Below are 18,540 nucleotides of genomic sequence, written 5' to 3'. Positions count from 1 at the left end.
CGATTTTTTTTTTGGGACTGTATCAGTGAACACCCCTGACCACTCGGTGAGTTTCACGTCTTTGTAAACGAAAGTTTAATGTGTTTTTAGGAAGGAATCTTCCAGTGCACATAGACAACCATTGGGGTGGGGGGAAAGCAAAATAAACCTAAAATTCTCGGGAGAGGAGCCTGTGTCCACATTTTAATATTAACCGTTCTATTTCATCAGATATGATCTGTAAACAGGGCTTTAAGTGTAAAATACCGAACTTGTCCTTTAAGAGGCTAAAAGCAGGTTTAAAACGTCCAAATATACAAAAAAAATGAGCTCAATGTTAAAATAGACCGGAGTTCTCCTTTAAGTTTCAAATTTTTCTGATTTATCTCCCGAGAAGAAGAATGGGAGATACCCGCCCGGGAGATACTTCTGTCTCTTCAGAAGAGACAATGGGTCTCATTCACTTATAATTGTGTGTATTTTCCAAAAAAAATATTTGTTTTTAACCTCTTTCTAATGTTAATGAATTTGGAGTAATCTAAATGAGCGATCGCATGCCCAAGGTCAGGTCAAGTCAAGTAACCTTTATTTATATAGCACTTTTAACAAGATTGTTTCAAAGCAGCTTTACAGTGATAACAGGAAAATAATGCAACAAAGTTTGTTTTGGCTGTACAGCAGCTCTAGAAGAAATTAATGTCATTGTCCAGCTTAAGTAAGGTCAGTGCTGATTCATTTCTGTTGTAAAAAAGTTCTTAATTTATCTCATTTAACAATATGGCAGCTCTGGAGAAAACAGATTTGAGGGACAAGTTTACAGATTATGTCAAGTTTAGGCTTACTTAGGCGCTTTACATCAGTGTTATTCACCGATTTTAGGGATAAGTTAAGTATAGGGTTAGGTTTATGGGTAGGGATAGGGTTAGGACTAAGGTGAATGAGACCCAATGTCTGAAAACGTTTTCAAATTTGCAGAGTAAAGTTGAGATACCAAGAGTTCTCATTAATTTCTTCCAAGATCTAATTATCAGAACGTTCCAAATGAATAACATAGTCTCATATGTGTTTGTCTACTTTAATTTCTCCATAGTAATTGGGAATAGGAAGCAATAAGAAACATTGATATAAGTTGCTACTTAAATAAAAGACTGGGACCTATTAATTCTCCAAAGCTATATGAACAAGCAAACCCTGATCAATAAAATTTTCCTATGGGTGGAAATGCAATCTCCGGACTACTCAAGATAAAACGAACACACGTATTTTCCTCTTAAGCATATCGATCAGATTCCAGAACGCATACGTACCACCCATCTGAGCCACAGGCTGGTCTCGCTGGCTGTGCGGAGAGTGATGTTGGCTGGGGCGATGTCAGGAGGAGCCTGTAGGGTCTGGATCTTCCTGGATGGCTGGCTGGGTGGGCTTGTGCCTACTATATTCACCTGCCTCATTCGAAACCTAAAATCAAACGGCAAGTTATAACGCAGCCTACAGGCACCGTATATGGGCCATTCTACAGAATTGGTGCAAACTGCGGTCCCACAACCAAAAACCACATTTAAAAATCACTTAAGTATTCAAATCATAGATGTTTACAAAGATTCTTCTACTACCTATTGAATCCCACAATAATATTTTAAATATCAATAAGCTTAATAAATATAAAATAATCACTTATGGGTACTTTCAATTGGCAGGAGGCTGTCTCGAACCCCTAAATTTCAACGTATGAAAATGATATTGAAAAATATCTTTTAGGTTTTTTTAAAAAGTGAAGTAACATTTTTATTTGTATAACATGAATCTTTATGTGAAAGAATGTGTCCAATATTGTTACGTCACTACCGAAACAGTGTATGTTTCATTCCATTGGCTGAGACTGATTTTGATTACAGCCCTACATTTTTTATCAGAAAATATTCCTGTGTCCCTCTCTCTCATAGCTACATAGTAAATAAATAGGTCCCATACTTTTGAGGTAAATGTGTTCAAAAGTCTGAAAATCTGTATGTAACTTAAAGGAATGCCACTACCAAACACCTTTTTCTGCAATTAAGCAGATTTTTTGGGGTGTTATTCCATAAAATAGAATTTTTGTGTGTGAATAACTGTTAAGAACCGTGCTAGCTAACCATGTGCTTATTAGCATATTTGAGCTTGGCTCAAAAATATAGAAAATTGTCACTACCGAAACAGTCAAGACTGAAAGGCGGTGAAGTTTCGGTTGTGACATCATGTTTTTTGGGGGGGTTTTTCGATAAAATTTAGTTTTTATATGTGTACAACTGTTCATAACTGTGCTAGCTAACCATGTGCTGATTAGCATCTTTGAACTAGGCTTAAAAGTATCACTAGTATTGTCACTACCGACACAGTCATGTTGTGACAGGACAAGATGTTATGATAGTGTTTTGTTAAATGTATATTCAAATGAAAGAATCCTTAACTTTGAAATCAGTATGATTAACTGTACGCCTTTTACAAAGAAAGATTGGATTCAAAATACACAAATCTCATACATTACAATTGAAATAGTTCAAATTTTAATTGTTATTGATTTACCTGTGAAAACTTTTTCATAAAATAGCAAGAAATATATTTACAAGGCAGATGTAAACAAAATCATAATAGGTCAATACAACCCTTGTTATTGTGTTTCGGTAGTGACAAATTTGGGGAGAGGAAAAATATTCCAATTCTTTCTGAAAATACAATATGAGAATTAACTGCACAATTACTAGAAATGTGTACTTTGGATATTACACAATTTGCATTCATAAAATATTTGTGGGAAAAGACAACATTTTTTCAAGACGTTTCCAACTCTGACTTCGAACCAAATCTGTAGAATGGCCCAGTATATCTCAGATTTCAACATGTCAGGGATGGACCTGTAGTATGTGTAGGGGTTCAGGCCCAGGACCTCAAGGGATCGTGCATCAGGCTCATTGGCCAGCTGATGGGCCATGACCCACTCCTCATTTTCTCCGATAACACCGATCTGAACGTGCAACAAAGGAAAGAGAGAGATCAGCGATGGCTAATAAAAAAGGTGACAGCTTGAGGTACATTCTCAATGGAAATTTGTTCTGAACTACCTGAGCCTCTACCAGCCAGCGTGAGATAGATGTTTTGCCATCATAGCCTGGTTTGAACTGCAGGGTAACTGAACGTGGGCTGATGTTGGAGATGGCGATGTTGGTAGGAGGTCCAGGCATCTCTATGGGAACGGGAGGAATGAAAAAGACAAGATGAATGGTAGAAATGGCTCAGTGGGGAAAATAATTAAAGGCCTTGGAACAATATTATTGCAATTCACTCGCAATGCCTCCTGCTGAATTAAAAAATGAAGTAAGTCAGACCATACTGAACAATATGCAAAATACGTTTACATTCCATCCTCAGCCTCGCGTTAGGCAGGGAAAAATGCATTCAGAATCAAAGTGAGATGCACATTGTCCTTATTTGCATGACACATTTCTGTCTGCCATCAGTTAATTTTTGCATGCAGAAGCAGAAGCTTTCAAATTAGCATCATGGGGGACAAAAAGTGAGACAAGATAGGTTTGATTTAAAAACAGTGTGATCCATCCAGCATACCGATGCTTCATTATAAGCATCTAAAGAGGACAACTTCAAAGCATTTTTTTTCCACGGTGTCTCATCTTACTGTGTTTAGTCTCTTGCTTGTGTCTAGAGGTGGCTGAAGATTATGAATATTAATGCACAATGCCATCATATTCAGCGTGCCTTCATTAACTCGTTATCAAGAGGAAGGTTAATAAGGGCACACAGTTCCATCCAGAGGAATGTACACAGCAAAATCCCCAGTGTTAAATTAACACTGCTCAAGTGTTTATATGAGTCCACACTCAGAGAGTGTTAAATGAACACTGAAGCAGTGTTAAAGTTAATTAGATAATTAAGTCATTAATGGAGTTATGATTGAGGATTATTGAAGACACCTGATGTTAACAAGCTGAATCACTGAAGGAGAAAATCGTAATTGGTATGTTACCATTATGGAGATCAGTGTTTGTTTTAGTTGGGCTCTTGACCCGTACTTTTTATACTTTAAAATTTGTTTGACTGCTGTAATTCAGTTATAACAGCCAGATGAACAAAGAGAAAAAGTGATCTGATGGTGTTGATTGTGTTATAACATAATCAATAGTTGGCCTGAGGAACTGAACTCACGTAACTTCTTAAAACTTCTTAACTTAATAGTTAATTCATTTTCATTATGGATTATAGCAGCACTGCCCCTTGTTAGAGTATGCCATTTTAACCTTTTCAATTAAATCCAAATGATCAAATCAATTACAAAAAAAAAACCTTCTTTTATTAATGGTATAGTGAAAAGTGTTGCAGGTAGGCACACTCAGATATCAAGATTTAGCGTATGATTCTCAACAATGGTGACAAAAGATCACCTCTGACCATAAGCTAATATTTGATTCATGCAGCAATGCATGATGGGAGCCATGAATGAGATTTGATTGGTGGCATCCAGAATGTTTTATAATTGTCACCATTGTTGAGATTCACAGGCAGATTCTTGATGTCTGTGTTTTAATAAAAACAAAACAATTTTGTATGTGTTAAAGTTATAAGAAATTATTTGGATTACACTGTGAAATAAAAAAGATAACGCTTTTAAAGGACAGTGCTGCTATAACCAATAAAGTGAATGTAACTCAACAATAGGCTCTATATGAATTCAGTGATTTAGGTGAAATGATAATGAATTTATGATAATGTTAAAACACAACCATCATCATATAACCTTTCTTCTTTGTTCATCTGGCTGTTATAACTCATGTATATCAGCCAAACTAAATCTAAAGCTAAGATTGTATGGGTCAAGACCCCAACTAAAACAAACACTGATCTCCCTAATGGTAACATACCAATTAGGATTTTCTCCTTCAGTGATTCTGCTTGTTATCATCAGGTGTCTTCAATAATGCTCAATCAGAACTAAATTAATCACTTAATTATCTCATTAACTTTAACACTGCTTCAGTGTTCATTTAACACTCTCTGAGTGTGGACTCATATAAACACTTGAGCAGTGTTAATTTAACACTGGGGATTTTACTGTGTACAACCCTGTCACAGTTAACAGTACTTTTTTTTTTTTTGCGCACTGTAAAAAAAATATTGTTGGTTTTACTTAAAAAAGTAAGTTACCTGTATGCCTCAACATTTTTCATTCATTGAAATTAAACAGAGTTGAAGGCCCCCTGAAATCAAAATGTACGTTTTTTTTAGCTTTTATTATGAATATGTTAGCCTTAAGGTTATGAATAAGCTGGTGTTTTCCAAAATAATGACAAAATTCGCATTTAGGAGATATACGCATTCAAAACTTAATCTCCCACTTCTGTTAAAATGGATCACAGATTTTTAAGACATCACCGCAGACTTCAGCTTCTACTGTCTACTGTCTACTATCTACTGTCCAATCGAATGCTCTCTAGAATTGAATGCGTCCTGGCCCCTATGCTATAAATACTACATGGCCACCTTATTCCATATTATTCTGTTTTCCAAGTTGGTTAAGAATGAAATGTCTAGACTTTATTCACACCTCTACTATTGAATCCAACGAACCATCAGTGCTCGGATTGGCTTTCATGGTGCTGTCAAGTACGACTTGCAGTCTGTGAGGTAAATTAAACGCTATTGGCTGTTTGAAAAGGGGGAGGGGCCATTCAATATGTCCTGCCTTAGCTTCCTGTTTACGTGGAAATACATCAATGCATCAAACAAAGCTGCGCGTTCCAAGGCACTTCAGTGGGCGTTTAATACAATCAAGAAGAATGGTTTAATATACCGAAACTCAAAATATTATGTTTTCTAAACATTAATTAACTAAGCTGATTTGACCAAAGAAAAAAAGTTGTGATAAATCATGAAAATATATTTTGACAGTGTACTCAGTTGTTCAGATTTCTACTGGCCCCAACACACACACAAAATATAAATGAAATCTTATGAACACAAATTTAAATTTATTTGAAATAAAAGCTGAAGATAGTAGTCGTTCTAATAATACAGGAGCTTCAGATTCTACACTTTTGCTGGAAAATGATGGCTTGACGGTAACGACTCAATCTTGGAGAGAAAGAAAACATGACTTTGAATGAGTAGAAACTGACCTGGTGGCACTCCAGAGGAAATGGTGGAGGACGACAGCTGACCTTGACCTTTGGAGGTCATCCCGGCCACCTGAATGGTGTAGGTAGTGAGTGCAGTCAAACCGGTGACCCGGTACTCCTGCGTTATGTTCGGCAGGTAATGCGTGACGCGCGTGTTCGTCCTGTTGAATTCCTCCCAGGAAATGCGATACCCTGCGAGCACAAGACGGGAAGCGGTTGAGAAAACACTCACTTCCGAAGATCAGAAGAAATCGTAATGTTTCTGGTACGGGTACCTGTGAGGATGCCGTTCTTCTCAGGAGGATCTTTCCAGCTCACTTTGAGAGAAGTGTCCAGGATTTCCGTGAAGCTCAGGTGACCTACAGGTCCTGGGGCTGAGCATAGAGGCACACACATTGAGTCTTTTCAAACAGACACCTGCAAGCCTGAAGTGAGCATCGGAATGTGTAGAGACGGATACGTAATAAGGACACTCACAGTCTTCGTGGGTGCGTATGCGCTGCGGGGTGCTGCGAGGACCATCTCCTGGCGTAGTGAAGCACAGCACGCAAGTCAAGTACTCGGTGAACTTCTTCAGTCCGGTGGTGTAACCCACATGAACACTGTCTTGAAAATTGGGTCTCACGGTAACCAAGGTAACATCTTCCTCGTGGCCTGGTTCCCATGCCAACAGCTGAAGTAAAAAAAAAAAAAAAACGGACAGATGTGACCACTATCGCTTAGCACAAGCCAATGTGAATCCTGCTGCTGCTGTCTCAGCATGACATATATTGGAAGTAATGAAACCATTACAATAAAAAGAGCACTGCAGTCCTGTCACTGACCAATAGAGGGCAGTGGATGGATGCTCACCTTGTATCCCTGGTTGATGCCATTGATAAACTGTGGACTCGGGGCGCTCCACGTGAAACGGACTGTGGTGGAGTTGACAGCCTCTGCCTGGACGTTCCCAGGTGGGACCGTGGGCACTTGAAAAGAGAAGATTTGAGGAGATGAGATGGTGAGGGAAATCAAAGAGCAGACAGTGACTGAAAAAGAGACAGAGACCATAATTCCACCCTTTTCTTTTTGTGAGAACTATTAGACATAATGTATACACTGTTATCTCATCTAAAAATGAATCTTGCATGAAAAGCAGCCATTTTAAATAGGTAATTTTGATCTGTCACACCTCACGATCTGTATCCAACAATTAAAATTACATTTTTACATAATCTGTTTAAATTTGGTATGAATATGATTATATGAATATGAAGAATTTTTTTTTTTTAAATTGTGACAAACAAGAAGTGACATTATTTTCTCAACATGATGAGAAGACAAGTAAATAATTCCATTAATTTTCTCAATTTGAACACAAACTGTAATGTAGATGGCTTAACTATCACCCCTGTTACCCAAGTTACGGAAAGAAAAAAAGAGATCAGAAATATTAAATTATACAAATATATCTAATATTAAATTAAATATTGCATCTGTTCAAATCATATACATATTTAATTATCTATTTTTTAATGACCAAAACAGATATTTAGCTGCAACCCACATGTTGCATGGAAACATGGAACTGCATTTTACCCCATTACAAAATGAATATTCCTTTTTATAGATATGTATTAAAAAGTAGGCGGCGAGTAAGATAATTTTTCCTTGTGAATAATTTTTTTTCCAAACATATAAAAAAATAATGTAATTAATTTGAGTGTTTGTTGTTCCTTTGTAGTAACAGATTATATTTTTTAACTGAAGCGATTTGGAAGAATCAATGTGCTTACATGGAGATATAAACTATCCCACAAGTTTTGAGTTTTTTTTCACATTGAAAAAATAAACAGATCAGTGTTTCAAAAACAGTACGTGACATCATTTGAACCCTTTCTTCATCACGACGAGAAGAAAATAATCTCAATCCATTTTCTGTATTTTTACACAAACTGTAAATTTAAATTTTGTTCAACCGTCACAAGTTATTTTAAGAAAAAAAATATTATGATACAAATAATTGTATTTAATTCACAGGAAATGTTAAATAATTTACAATAACTTAATAATATTACATTAAATATTGCATCTGTTGAAATCATATATATCATTCTTTAGCAAGACAGGAACATTTTCTCCATTTTTACACAAAACGTATGTGATGGCATTTGTTAACCTTAACTGTTCAACCCTGCTACTGTAAGAAAAAATGACCAATAAATAATTGTCTTTCATTTATGAGAAACATTAAATCTAAAAATATAAAATAGCAAATTAGGCATTTAGGGCCCAATTTACAAACCATTTGTGTCAATGCAAACCCTCTTTTGGCGTAAAAAAATACTGTATGGGTTTACCAAAGACAGTGAAAAAAATAGCGCTAAAAGGGCGTGGACACAATTACAGCATTTTTGCTGTTGACCTTATTGCATATGCATTTGTATGAACATTTATGGGAGGAGATTATTAAAATTAATCATGCAAGGCGATTTACTAAGGTTTGTGCTCGTCAATTTACTGGTGTTTGCACCATTATTTACCACAAAAAAAAAGCACGCGTTGCTCTTTGTAGATTGCGTTACACCGTGTCCTAACTACACGCAACGCGATAAAATTCCAGCGACAGGAAGTTGTCTGTCCACACTACAAAAAATCAAAAATCAAAAATCACAGCCATTCAGAACAACGTGTGGGCTCTCTGTGAAAGGGCACTGCTGGCCCGCACTCGCATTCGAAATGGGTAAGGACATAATCAAATCAAGAAATAACATTATTAAAAATCAAAACATTAACAAAATATACTCATTGACTAATTTTGTTATGAAGTACAGTTGTATGTTTGCATAGAATTCAGTTTGAACGCTATATTATATGCTTTCAAAATCTGAGGTAAATTATCCATTATCGCTTGTAATTTCTTCTTATGACAATCAGTTTATTCGATCTTGTTCATAGGGAAATTCATATCCATCCCGTCTGTGTGGGGGAATAGGAATAGGTTCCAGAAATAGGAACCGTTTCTAAATTAGAAATTTGGCGTCTGGTTAGGACAAAAACTCTGATTAACATGGAAAAGATACCTTTTATCGTGTGTCGCAGCGTCGCGTTTGGGATTGCGCTCTCACGTCAATTTGCCCTGTTTAGTAAATCTTGCGCCAAACCCAGACAGCAACATAGTATCGGCCCAGATCCGTCCCACATCTAGTAGTACGCGTCGAATCCACATGTACCAGATGTGGCCTGGATCTGGGCCGACACTATGTTGCTGTCTAGGAAATCTGTTGATTATAAAATACTCTCAAGGTCCTCACCGCCTTGTAGGGTCCATTCCGTGACTTTGGGGCTGTAGACGCCCTGGCCTGCCCCGTTATAAGCGGCCACCTCAATCTCGTAGTTGGTCCAAATGATGAGGTCCTCCAGCAGAAGATTTGTTTGGTCTGGGTTAGTGATGTTTTTCATCTGACAGTCCACCGGCAATCCAGACAGACAGTACCTGAGCGGCATGGTGGGAATAGTATGAGACATTGAAAAAGCATATCTCCCATGACTTCTGAGACTCAAATAAAGGAGCTCTCACTGAGTGGGGTTCCAATGGGACTTGAACCAGGCTAGACCCGGTCTAATCTAGAAGATGAAGTTCTGCTGAGAACAGCTTGATTGTGTAAAGGAGTCCCAAAGATCTCTCACCTGATGATGTAGCCTTGAAGCGGCCCGTTTTGGTGGCTCTCAGGGGGCGGCTGCCACTGGATCATGATGGACTGGTTGGTTCGGCCACTGGCTATCACTGTCTGAGGAGGGGCGCTTGGGGGCTCCTCCGGTAATGGTACTCTAAAAACAGGGAATTGGGAGAAAGAGCCAAAAAAAGAGATTAAAAGAGAAAGTGGAATGGCCATGTGACACAGGGTTGAGTCAATTACCTCGCTCTCCACCCAATTATTTCCTTGTTTTAGTGTACCATCGAACACAGAGGCAAAAATACAAAATGTATCATTTAAAAGAAAGATGGAGAGAGACAGAGGAATCACTGGAAGATTAATATTACATGCAGCAAGGTCAAGCTGTCTCAGACCTTTTTTTTTTTGTTATTATTGGTTTAACCTGGAAATACGCACGGTTGTATGATTTTGAGAAAAACTAAGGAACGTTATGGTGCAAAAACCAGATCAACAACATTCTCAGATATAAAAACATTTATGACAATGGGCCCTATCATACACCCGGCGCAATGTAGCGCCAAGCGCAGCACCAGTGTTTTTTGCTAGTTTCAGCCTGACGCAGTTATCTTTTTCACGTCCTGCGCCACGTCGTTTAAATAGCAAATGCATTTGCGTCTATTTGTGCGCCCATGGTCTGCCGGTCTGAAAACGAGGTGTGTTCAGGTGCATTGTTGGCGCATTGCTATTTTGAGGCAACAGAAATAGACTGAGCCATTGACCAACAAAAACCTGGTCTAAAGTCAATGGTGCAGTATTTTTATTGTTATTTAAAGAGCACAATAGTAAAATGAGCCTATAGGCGGGTCCACAACGCACATACACTCTGCTTATAAAACACACAGGGATGCGCATCAGCACACAAACATGCCAAATATGAAAAATAAAAGGATTACAATGTAAAATATTAATATTGTGTACATAAAGATATGGTGGAATCCGGCTTGTCCCATAGATGGTCTGCGTAGATGGATGCGCACATGCAGATTCGGTTTCTCTCCGGAGACGCATTCAATCTTTCCGCTTGCAAATTCCACCATGTAAATAGTGAATCCGCCATGGTGCGAGCGCAACTGGCTTTTAAATGAAATGGGAAATGACACTCTGATTGGTTTATTGCACATTATGCCCAAAACACACCCATTACTCATTATAGGGCCAACCCTTTTAGACCATTTTTCCCACTGGGACTCGGATTCGGACACGCCCTAAGTGCACTTGCGCCGTGAGCTTTAGACCATGCGCTTAGATCGTTAAAATAGGGCCCATTGACCACATATATGCTGACTATCTCTGTGTCATTGTAATGCACCACACTGTTAGACCTTACCGGGTTTTTTTACAGTAAGATACTGGCAACACTGTTGCCAGTAATTTACTGTTAATTGTACAGTTCTTTACTGTAATCTACAGTATTTTACTGTAATAAACAGTTTGTTACTTTAAAATGCACTATATTAAAACTCGAATTAAAACTAATTTCACTTGCAGAAACCGACTGCCTTAAATTGACCAACTGTCATTTAAATGTATTAACTAATATGTGTAATGCATTAATAATGTGAGCAAAGAGTATTATGAAATTTCCTTTGAAACCACTAAAAAACTTACGTACATAAAAAGATTTCCACTGGACCAGCAATTACACAGTCACCGCCTATTAAATAAAGCAACATGCAGCATATCATCAATGTTTCTTGATCTTCTCCTGGACTAAAGCACAGGCTCTACTCTTCAGCACAATGGTGACCCAAAAAACTACATTTTACAGTAAACTACTGGCAACAGTGTTGCCAGTATAAACCTGTTTTATAACTTACAGTTTATTACTGTTTAAACACTTTTCGTGGGTGTGTCTTTTTATCTTACACTGTTAACCCTTTCAACCCCACAGGAAAATCCACACTACAAAGAGTAAAAAGTAACATTGACGCAGTGTTGCAGTGAGATCATTAAGTGAATATGTAAGTGATTGTTGAGCATTAGTGATGAACACCTGCTGTTAACAAGCAGAATCACTGAAGGAAAGAGGAACACAAGAACAGAAAATAGAAAAACACAAGAACTACAACCGACTTCCAGCCATTACACATTATTACACGTATTATTAACCAGTATGACTTTATTTCTGTCATACATCTACTGAAGTTGTTATTGAGATGTTTAATTGAAAATGTTTGATTACCATTATAGAGATCAGTGTTTGCTTTAGTTGGTTTGTTGATGCGAACACATTAGTTTTTCTCTTGCTGCTTGAGCTGTGTTTTAGCAAATCTCACTTGTGCTCACACACAGTTTGTGAATGATTGCAGTTATGATGAAATCATTATATAGCCTGTTAATTCACTAAGAAGTTAATTCTCACTCATTCAGAGTTTAATTGTCAATCAAAAGTGTTAATGTTACCACCAATGTGAAACCACAACAACGACTAATTTATTTCTAACACAAGCATAACCAAAAATAACAGAGTTACACTGCAATACAGAAACACAGAGATATCACAAATTAGAACATGCATCTCAACAATGGTTTTAAATTATTAGTCATGCAGCAGAGCATGCTGGGAGTTTTATACTATCCTGGTACCCAGCATGCATTGCGACATGAAACTTTTGATCGTCACCATTGTTGAGATTCATATGATGATTTTAGATATCTTTCTGTGCCTGAGTCAAGCAGGATTAAATAAAATTTGATTGCGCTATTTGATAGCAATATTCTTCAGTTGACCTGATTACGGAAAGATTGCTGGATTTCATGTTGTAGATTTTCAAATATATTGTACAAAACCCATAAATTCATATCTCACATTCAAAAAATAGCAAAAACTCACTCATGGATGATTATGACATCATCACAAAACCAAAAACACCTGATCAACTTTCTCTTGACTTTTTCTTGCCGTAACAAATGTGCTTTATAAACTCACTGTCACAGCAGCCAAAGAGAGATGAACGGTAGAAGTTTTTAAGTCAAGGTACAAGAGACCAACTAAAGCAAATACTGATCTCCATCATGGTGACAACAAACTTTATTATTAACTAAATCCCTGTTCATTCTCAACAAGACCTTTTGTACATGTATGAAATAAATAATGTTAAACTGGTTTCACACTCAGTGTGGCTGGAAGTCAGTTGTAGTTCTTGTGTTTCTCTTTTTTCTGTTCTTGTTCCTCTGTCCTTCAGTGATTCTGCTTATCAGGTGTTCACCAGTGTCTCAATTCACTCTCTTCTTTTCATTCAAGTGGACTATATTATTGAACTAATGTAGGCAATAGTGAATGAGGGTATAGGGTGTGATTGGGAAAACAGCCTCTGAGTGTCGACTTTGAGCGCTGTTAATTCACAGTATATTCCTGTAGGTATATTCCTGTATATTACTGTTTTAATGGAAAGTGGTATGATATTGTAAGAATTTGGTCTTTTTCTACAGTAAGGGCTAACAGTGCAGTTGCCGGTGAATACCGATTAAGGACTTTGATTCTCGATCTCAGAAGCCGTCTGAGCGCTGGCTGGATTTCGAGAAGCGGCCCTCAAGATACATGCTTTCACTCGACGTGAGATGATCAAAGACGCCACAGCCAAAATTGGCTAATAACACAGAGTACAAAAAAATCCAGCAAGACTCCTCTTAAATCTATTTAGCTTGACATCTTGATATCTCCTGCGTGAGAGCTGCAGTTCTGTGGCTGAGATAAAGCGCAGTGTTTTAGGATCAAAGAAATAGGCGCGGATCCTTGAGCGGCGCAGTGCTGTTATGTCACCCCCACCTCTGCGGGTTCCCCCGTCTGAACGCGCTGACAGAAGAATGTCTTCTGATCTGCAAGTTGCAAAATGAGTGGAAGTTGTTAGCAGAGAGAATAGATCTGGTGTGAGATGAGCTCAGAGTCTGTGGGAATGAACGGATGGTAATTTTTTTTTTTTGTGCATCAGTGCGTGAGTTTGTGGTGCGTTTGTCAGAATCAGGGAGTTTTATAATACCTGTTAGCATTCCCATTCATCTCACTGGCAGCTGCTTGCTCAGATAAAACATGATTTTTAAATCTCTATGTTCAAGGGAGCTCAGTTCAAATCAATTCAATACCTCACCAATAACATGCTTATTTATCACCAACTACTGGAGTAAATGTGTCATTTGAACGAATGAGTGAATGAATCTGAACAAATATCTAAGCTAGGAGGATGAATCAAAATTATGTAAATGTACAAATATGTACAGTACCATTGAAATGTTTGAGGTCAGTACGTTTTTTTTTTTTTTTTAAATGAATACTTTTATTCAGAATTGAATTGTTTAAAAGTGACATTAAGACATTTATAATGTTCAAAAGATAATATTTCAAATAAATAATTGTTCTTTTGAACTTTTTATTCATCAAAGAATCCTGGGGAAAATATGTATCACAGTTTCGACCAAAAATATTAAGCAGCACAATTGAAACATTGATATTGATCATTTTCAACATTGATAATGATAAGAAATGTTTCTTGAGCATCAAATCATCATATTAGAATGATTTCTGAAGGATCATGTGACACTGAAGACTGGAGTATTGATGCTGAAAATTCAGCTTTACCATCACAAGAATAAATTACATTTTAAACCATATTCAAATAGAAAATGTGTAATACTATTTCACAATATTACTGTTTTTACTGTATTTTTTATCATTAAATGCAGCCTTGGTGAGCTTTTGAATGGTAGCAGGAAAACAATACGATGATGATGCTGATTGGCCACAAGAACACACACAGTCCCATCAAAGTTAGCAGACAGAGATATTTAATCCAGTAAAATGCTAATTTTAAAGGAATTGCCTGCAGAGTTACAGCATCTACCAGCAATGCTAAGCAGCTAAACCTTGACCATTTGTTTTTCATATGCTAAATTTTAAATTAGGTGTCAAATGATGAAACCTCCACGAAGTTAACCACTTTGATGACCACTGTGTTCGAGAACAATATGGCATTCTCATAATAGTGTGTTATGCATTTTCGCCCCCAGGAATGTTAGCTCTTGACGTGGTATTGCATCAGCTACAATTTTTTTTTCTTTTTTCTAATATTTTCCCAGTTTGTATTTTGTAAGTCCGTCGAGGACTTCGGTATCCTGGGCAGCAGATTATTGATTTGCCACAGCTGTGCATGCGCAGGAAGTTGCAGACGGGGAAAGAATGTTTACTTCCCACATGCCTTCAGATCTCATCCTCAAACATTGATTTGAGCTTGACTTTTTCCATTTTCAATCAGTCTCCCTCCAGCTGTAATGCAGCATACACACTTCACTCTCCAGCTGATCCGAAGAAACTCCAAATGTAACTGTTCTATCAGATTACGAGAATCACATATCTGTGAACGACTGCTTCTTTCACAGCAGGATCCCTTAAATGTCCCATGACATGAATTTTTCACTTTCTGAGGTTTTTTAACATTAATATGAGTTCCCCTAGCCTGTATATGGTCCCCAAGTTTCTAGAAATTTCAATCGGTGTAAATCGAGCTTTTGCTATCTTTCTCTGCCTTTGAAAAAGTGGAAGCTCAATTGGGCTGATCTTGAATCTCCTCCTTATGACGTCATAAGGAGGAAATGTTACCTCCCCTTTCTCTGCTTTTCCCGCCCAGAGAATATTTCCAGTCCATGAGAAAATGAGCTAGGGAGTAGGAACGCGTGCGCCGTGCGCGCGATTTTAGTCCACGAGAGATATCATGGCTTTTGAGCGAGCGAAGCATAACAATTGCTCAATAATTGGATGTACAAATGAACACCGAAGCCTTTTTTTATTTCCTTCATCCAAGCCCCAGAAGAACCAGTGGATTAAAATACAAAGCTGGCCTCGACGAACGTCTGAAAATAAATCGATCGAGCTAACGTTACCAAGCTACATTTTCTGATGTGTAATTGTTCAAGTTCAGACAGGTAATCTTTCTCTCAAAATCGTTCAATACTACTGTTTATGCCTTAGTAAGTCAAGCCAGAGACTAAAATATCAACTTCACATCGTTTCTTTTAGTAGGATGAAAATAATCTTATTTAAATTGTGAATAAATTATATACAGAAAGCGATCAAAGAACAATCTTTCCACACAGCGCGATCAAGTTTATCTGGACCCTTGCCAAACTCGTTATGAAATCAATGACGCACGATACACTGCACATGAAGCTCTTACTGTATTTACATCATCGTGTTTGCATTGGTGTAAGCAGAGAGTGCAGAAACTGCGTTGCAATGACAAGATCTTCATTCTCGCGATCAACAACAGACTGTCATCGGCTTGCGCAATGCTCATCACGGCAACATTTTATGTGATGGGAATAGATCTAAATACTTTAAAAACTTCTGACGATTTGTTAATCTCGATAGCTGTAATAGTAAAAACGTGTAATAGCTGTAATAAAAGTATTCGAGAGAGTTTCACATGTAATAAGTAGCTATTTCATATGCAAGCATGTCAGCCAATCACAGCAGTGGCCGGTTACACCGAAGTCTCACACAGACACACCCCTTCAAACAGAGCGTTCAAATCAGAGACTAAAATCAGGCTAGGAAAAATGCCTTATATTTCTAAATTATGACTATTTTTGATCTAAAAAACATACTAACATTATAAGGGCAACCCAGGAAACATTATAAAATAATATAATAACCCCATGTCATGGGACCTTTAAGACACAACCAGATACGAATATTAATGCTAAACCATTGCATTCATGCAGAAACGGTGTGTATGTCATTGTCTTGGTTTTTGGGGCATCTTTGAGTCAGGATGTTACGTGCGCGCGTGTGTGTGTGTGCGCGTCTCAGACGTCACAGGCGTTCCTATGGGACCGGAGCACGTTTGAAGGTGCTTGCCGCTCTTTGTAATGCTGTAGTAGACAGAGTTGAGAGCGGTTGTACAAAATAGGGCTGGGCGATAAAACGATAACGATAATTATCGCGATATAATTTTTCTCGATAAAACGATATCAAGTGTTCGATAAATGTTCGATAATGTTTTTGCGCCAAAAGCGGAACGAATCTCATTTGAACCGCGCGCGCCACACGGACAGTTTATCCGCTCGGCTCAAAGTCCAAACGGCAGCGCGAGCTCACTCGAGCAGACCAGACCTGTCTATGGACCAGACGCGTTTACTCTGATCGGTCTCGGTCACTAGATCCAGTGAGAGCGCTTGAATTCAGCGAAGAACACAAATGTCTCAGTGATTTAAACCAGTTTAAAGGCAGATGAAACAGCGCTGACGAACAGGAGAAGCACTGTGCGCAACAATACAGTCAGAAGGCTTCTCCGTCGACACATTCCCATCATTTACCACGGATTTAACGTTACTGTAACGTTAGCCTAGTAATATTAACTGCACCATGAAATGTGGGATATATATATATATATTGAATTGTATAATATTATTAATGTAGACAATGTATTAAAGGACTAATGGAATATAATTAGTTTTTAATCATGTATTTAGGCTACTGGTTTTCATAAATACCATAGAAACCATAAAGTTACATTTTATCTGTGGTTATCATGATCTAAATGCATGATGCTGGATGACCAATGGTTAATTTTAATAAAACTAAAGAATTTTACATTTTACCAAATAAAAATAATGTTGTTGTTACTTTTTTTTAACAGATGTTACTGTTTTTGTTAATGAACATAAATTGTATATAGTTAAATCTGCATCCTAACTCAAGCTAATACTACTGAAATAAAGATATTTATTTTGTTAAGGAAAAATGACAAATGTTTGAATGTTCTACCTCGGATTTGTGAATGTTCCCCTGTTTGGCAAGTGTTTGTCATGATATGTTCTGACAATAAAGAGTAGTTTAAAAACACAACGCTCTGGTTTCTACAGCTTTCACTTAGGAGTACAAATCTGCCTTTAAACTTGAAATAAATAAAGATTTGACATTTATCGATAATTATCGATATCGACTGATATAAAAAAAAATATCGTGATATTTTTTTTTGGCCATATCGCCCAGCCCTAGTACAAAAGCTGTTAAAGTCTCTCAGTGCACATTTCTCACAGCACTGCAGGCTGCGATTCAGCTGAATAATGCACTCGCTCCTCACAAGGGTCTGCGAGAAGAAAGCATTCCAGCTTTTGCCAGGCTTTTTGGCTATTCTTCTATGCTTAAAGGGGTTGTTCAGGATTTTGGACATCGGACCTCATTTTCAAATTGGTTGCTATTCATCAGTGGAGACAGTTTTTAAAAAATTCATCCAGTCCTTACAGTCCTAGGCTAGCACAAGTCAACGGTATCTGCTAGCCTGCCATTAAAAACCGTTTTAACAGTTTAAAACACCCACTCCTCAGTAAACCAAATGCAAACAAATTATAACGGCAGACTATCGATGTAAATGTTTATTGAGAGAATAATGTTAGAAATCAAAGTACTCTTGCATCTCAATGATCGCATTTACAGGAAATTGCAGGAAATAACATTTACAGGAACTGGTTTATCAGCAGCGGCGGAATTTTACTTTGCTCCGGTTATTAGTACTGCGCCGAAAAGTAAACACAGAATAGAAGCGCACTACAGTCGGGACGCCTAGCTAGCTAGTAGTAGCCTTGAACAACGATATTGAAAAACATTCGATTGTAAACTAAGGAATTCTCTACGGCATCTCGAGCGGCTGCTGTCTCTACGGACATTATTTCTCTTTCTGCCCTTTTAGCATCCATCTCGATTA

The 18,540-nt window shown here is 37.6% G+C and overlaps 1 protein-coding gene across 1 annotated transcript in view; it reads right to left on the bottom strand.

The window, feature by feature from the left end:
* sdk2a (sidekick cell adhesion molecule 2a) overlaps positions 1-18,540 on the bottom strand; it is a 63,040-nt gene that overhangs the window by 25,280 nt on the left and 19,220 nt on the right. The window contains exons 15-23 of the mRNA XM_079618050.1: positions 9,813-9,953; positions 9,437-9,618; positions 6,996-7,111; positions 6,621-6,816; positions 6,419-6,517; positions 6,144-6,335; positions 3,078-3,199; positions 2,871-2,980; positions 1,287-1,437 (exon numbers count right to left, since the gene is read on the bottom strand). Of these exons, the coding sequence (XP_079474176.1) occupies positions 1,287-1,437; positions 2,871-2,980; positions 3,078-3,199; positions 6,144-6,335; positions 6,419-6,517; positions 6,621-6,816; positions 6,996-7,111; positions 9,437-9,618; positions 9,813-9,953 (1,309 nt within the window). The remainder of the gene's footprint in view (positions 1-1,286; positions 1,438-2,870; positions 2,981-3,077; positions 3,200-6,143; positions 6,336-6,418; positions 6,518-6,620; positions 6,817-6,995; positions 7,112-9,436; positions 9,619-9,812; positions 9,954-18,540) is intronic.

This window comes from Phoxinus phoxinus (assembly GCF_949152265.1).
Source record: "Phoxinus phoxinus genome assembly, chromosome: 1".
Lineage (NCBI taxonomy): Eukaryota > Metazoa > Chordata > Actinopteri > Cypriniformes > Leuciscidae > Phoxinus > Phoxinus phoxinus.
This window is presented reverse-complemented; position numbering and strand designations above follow the sequence as displayed.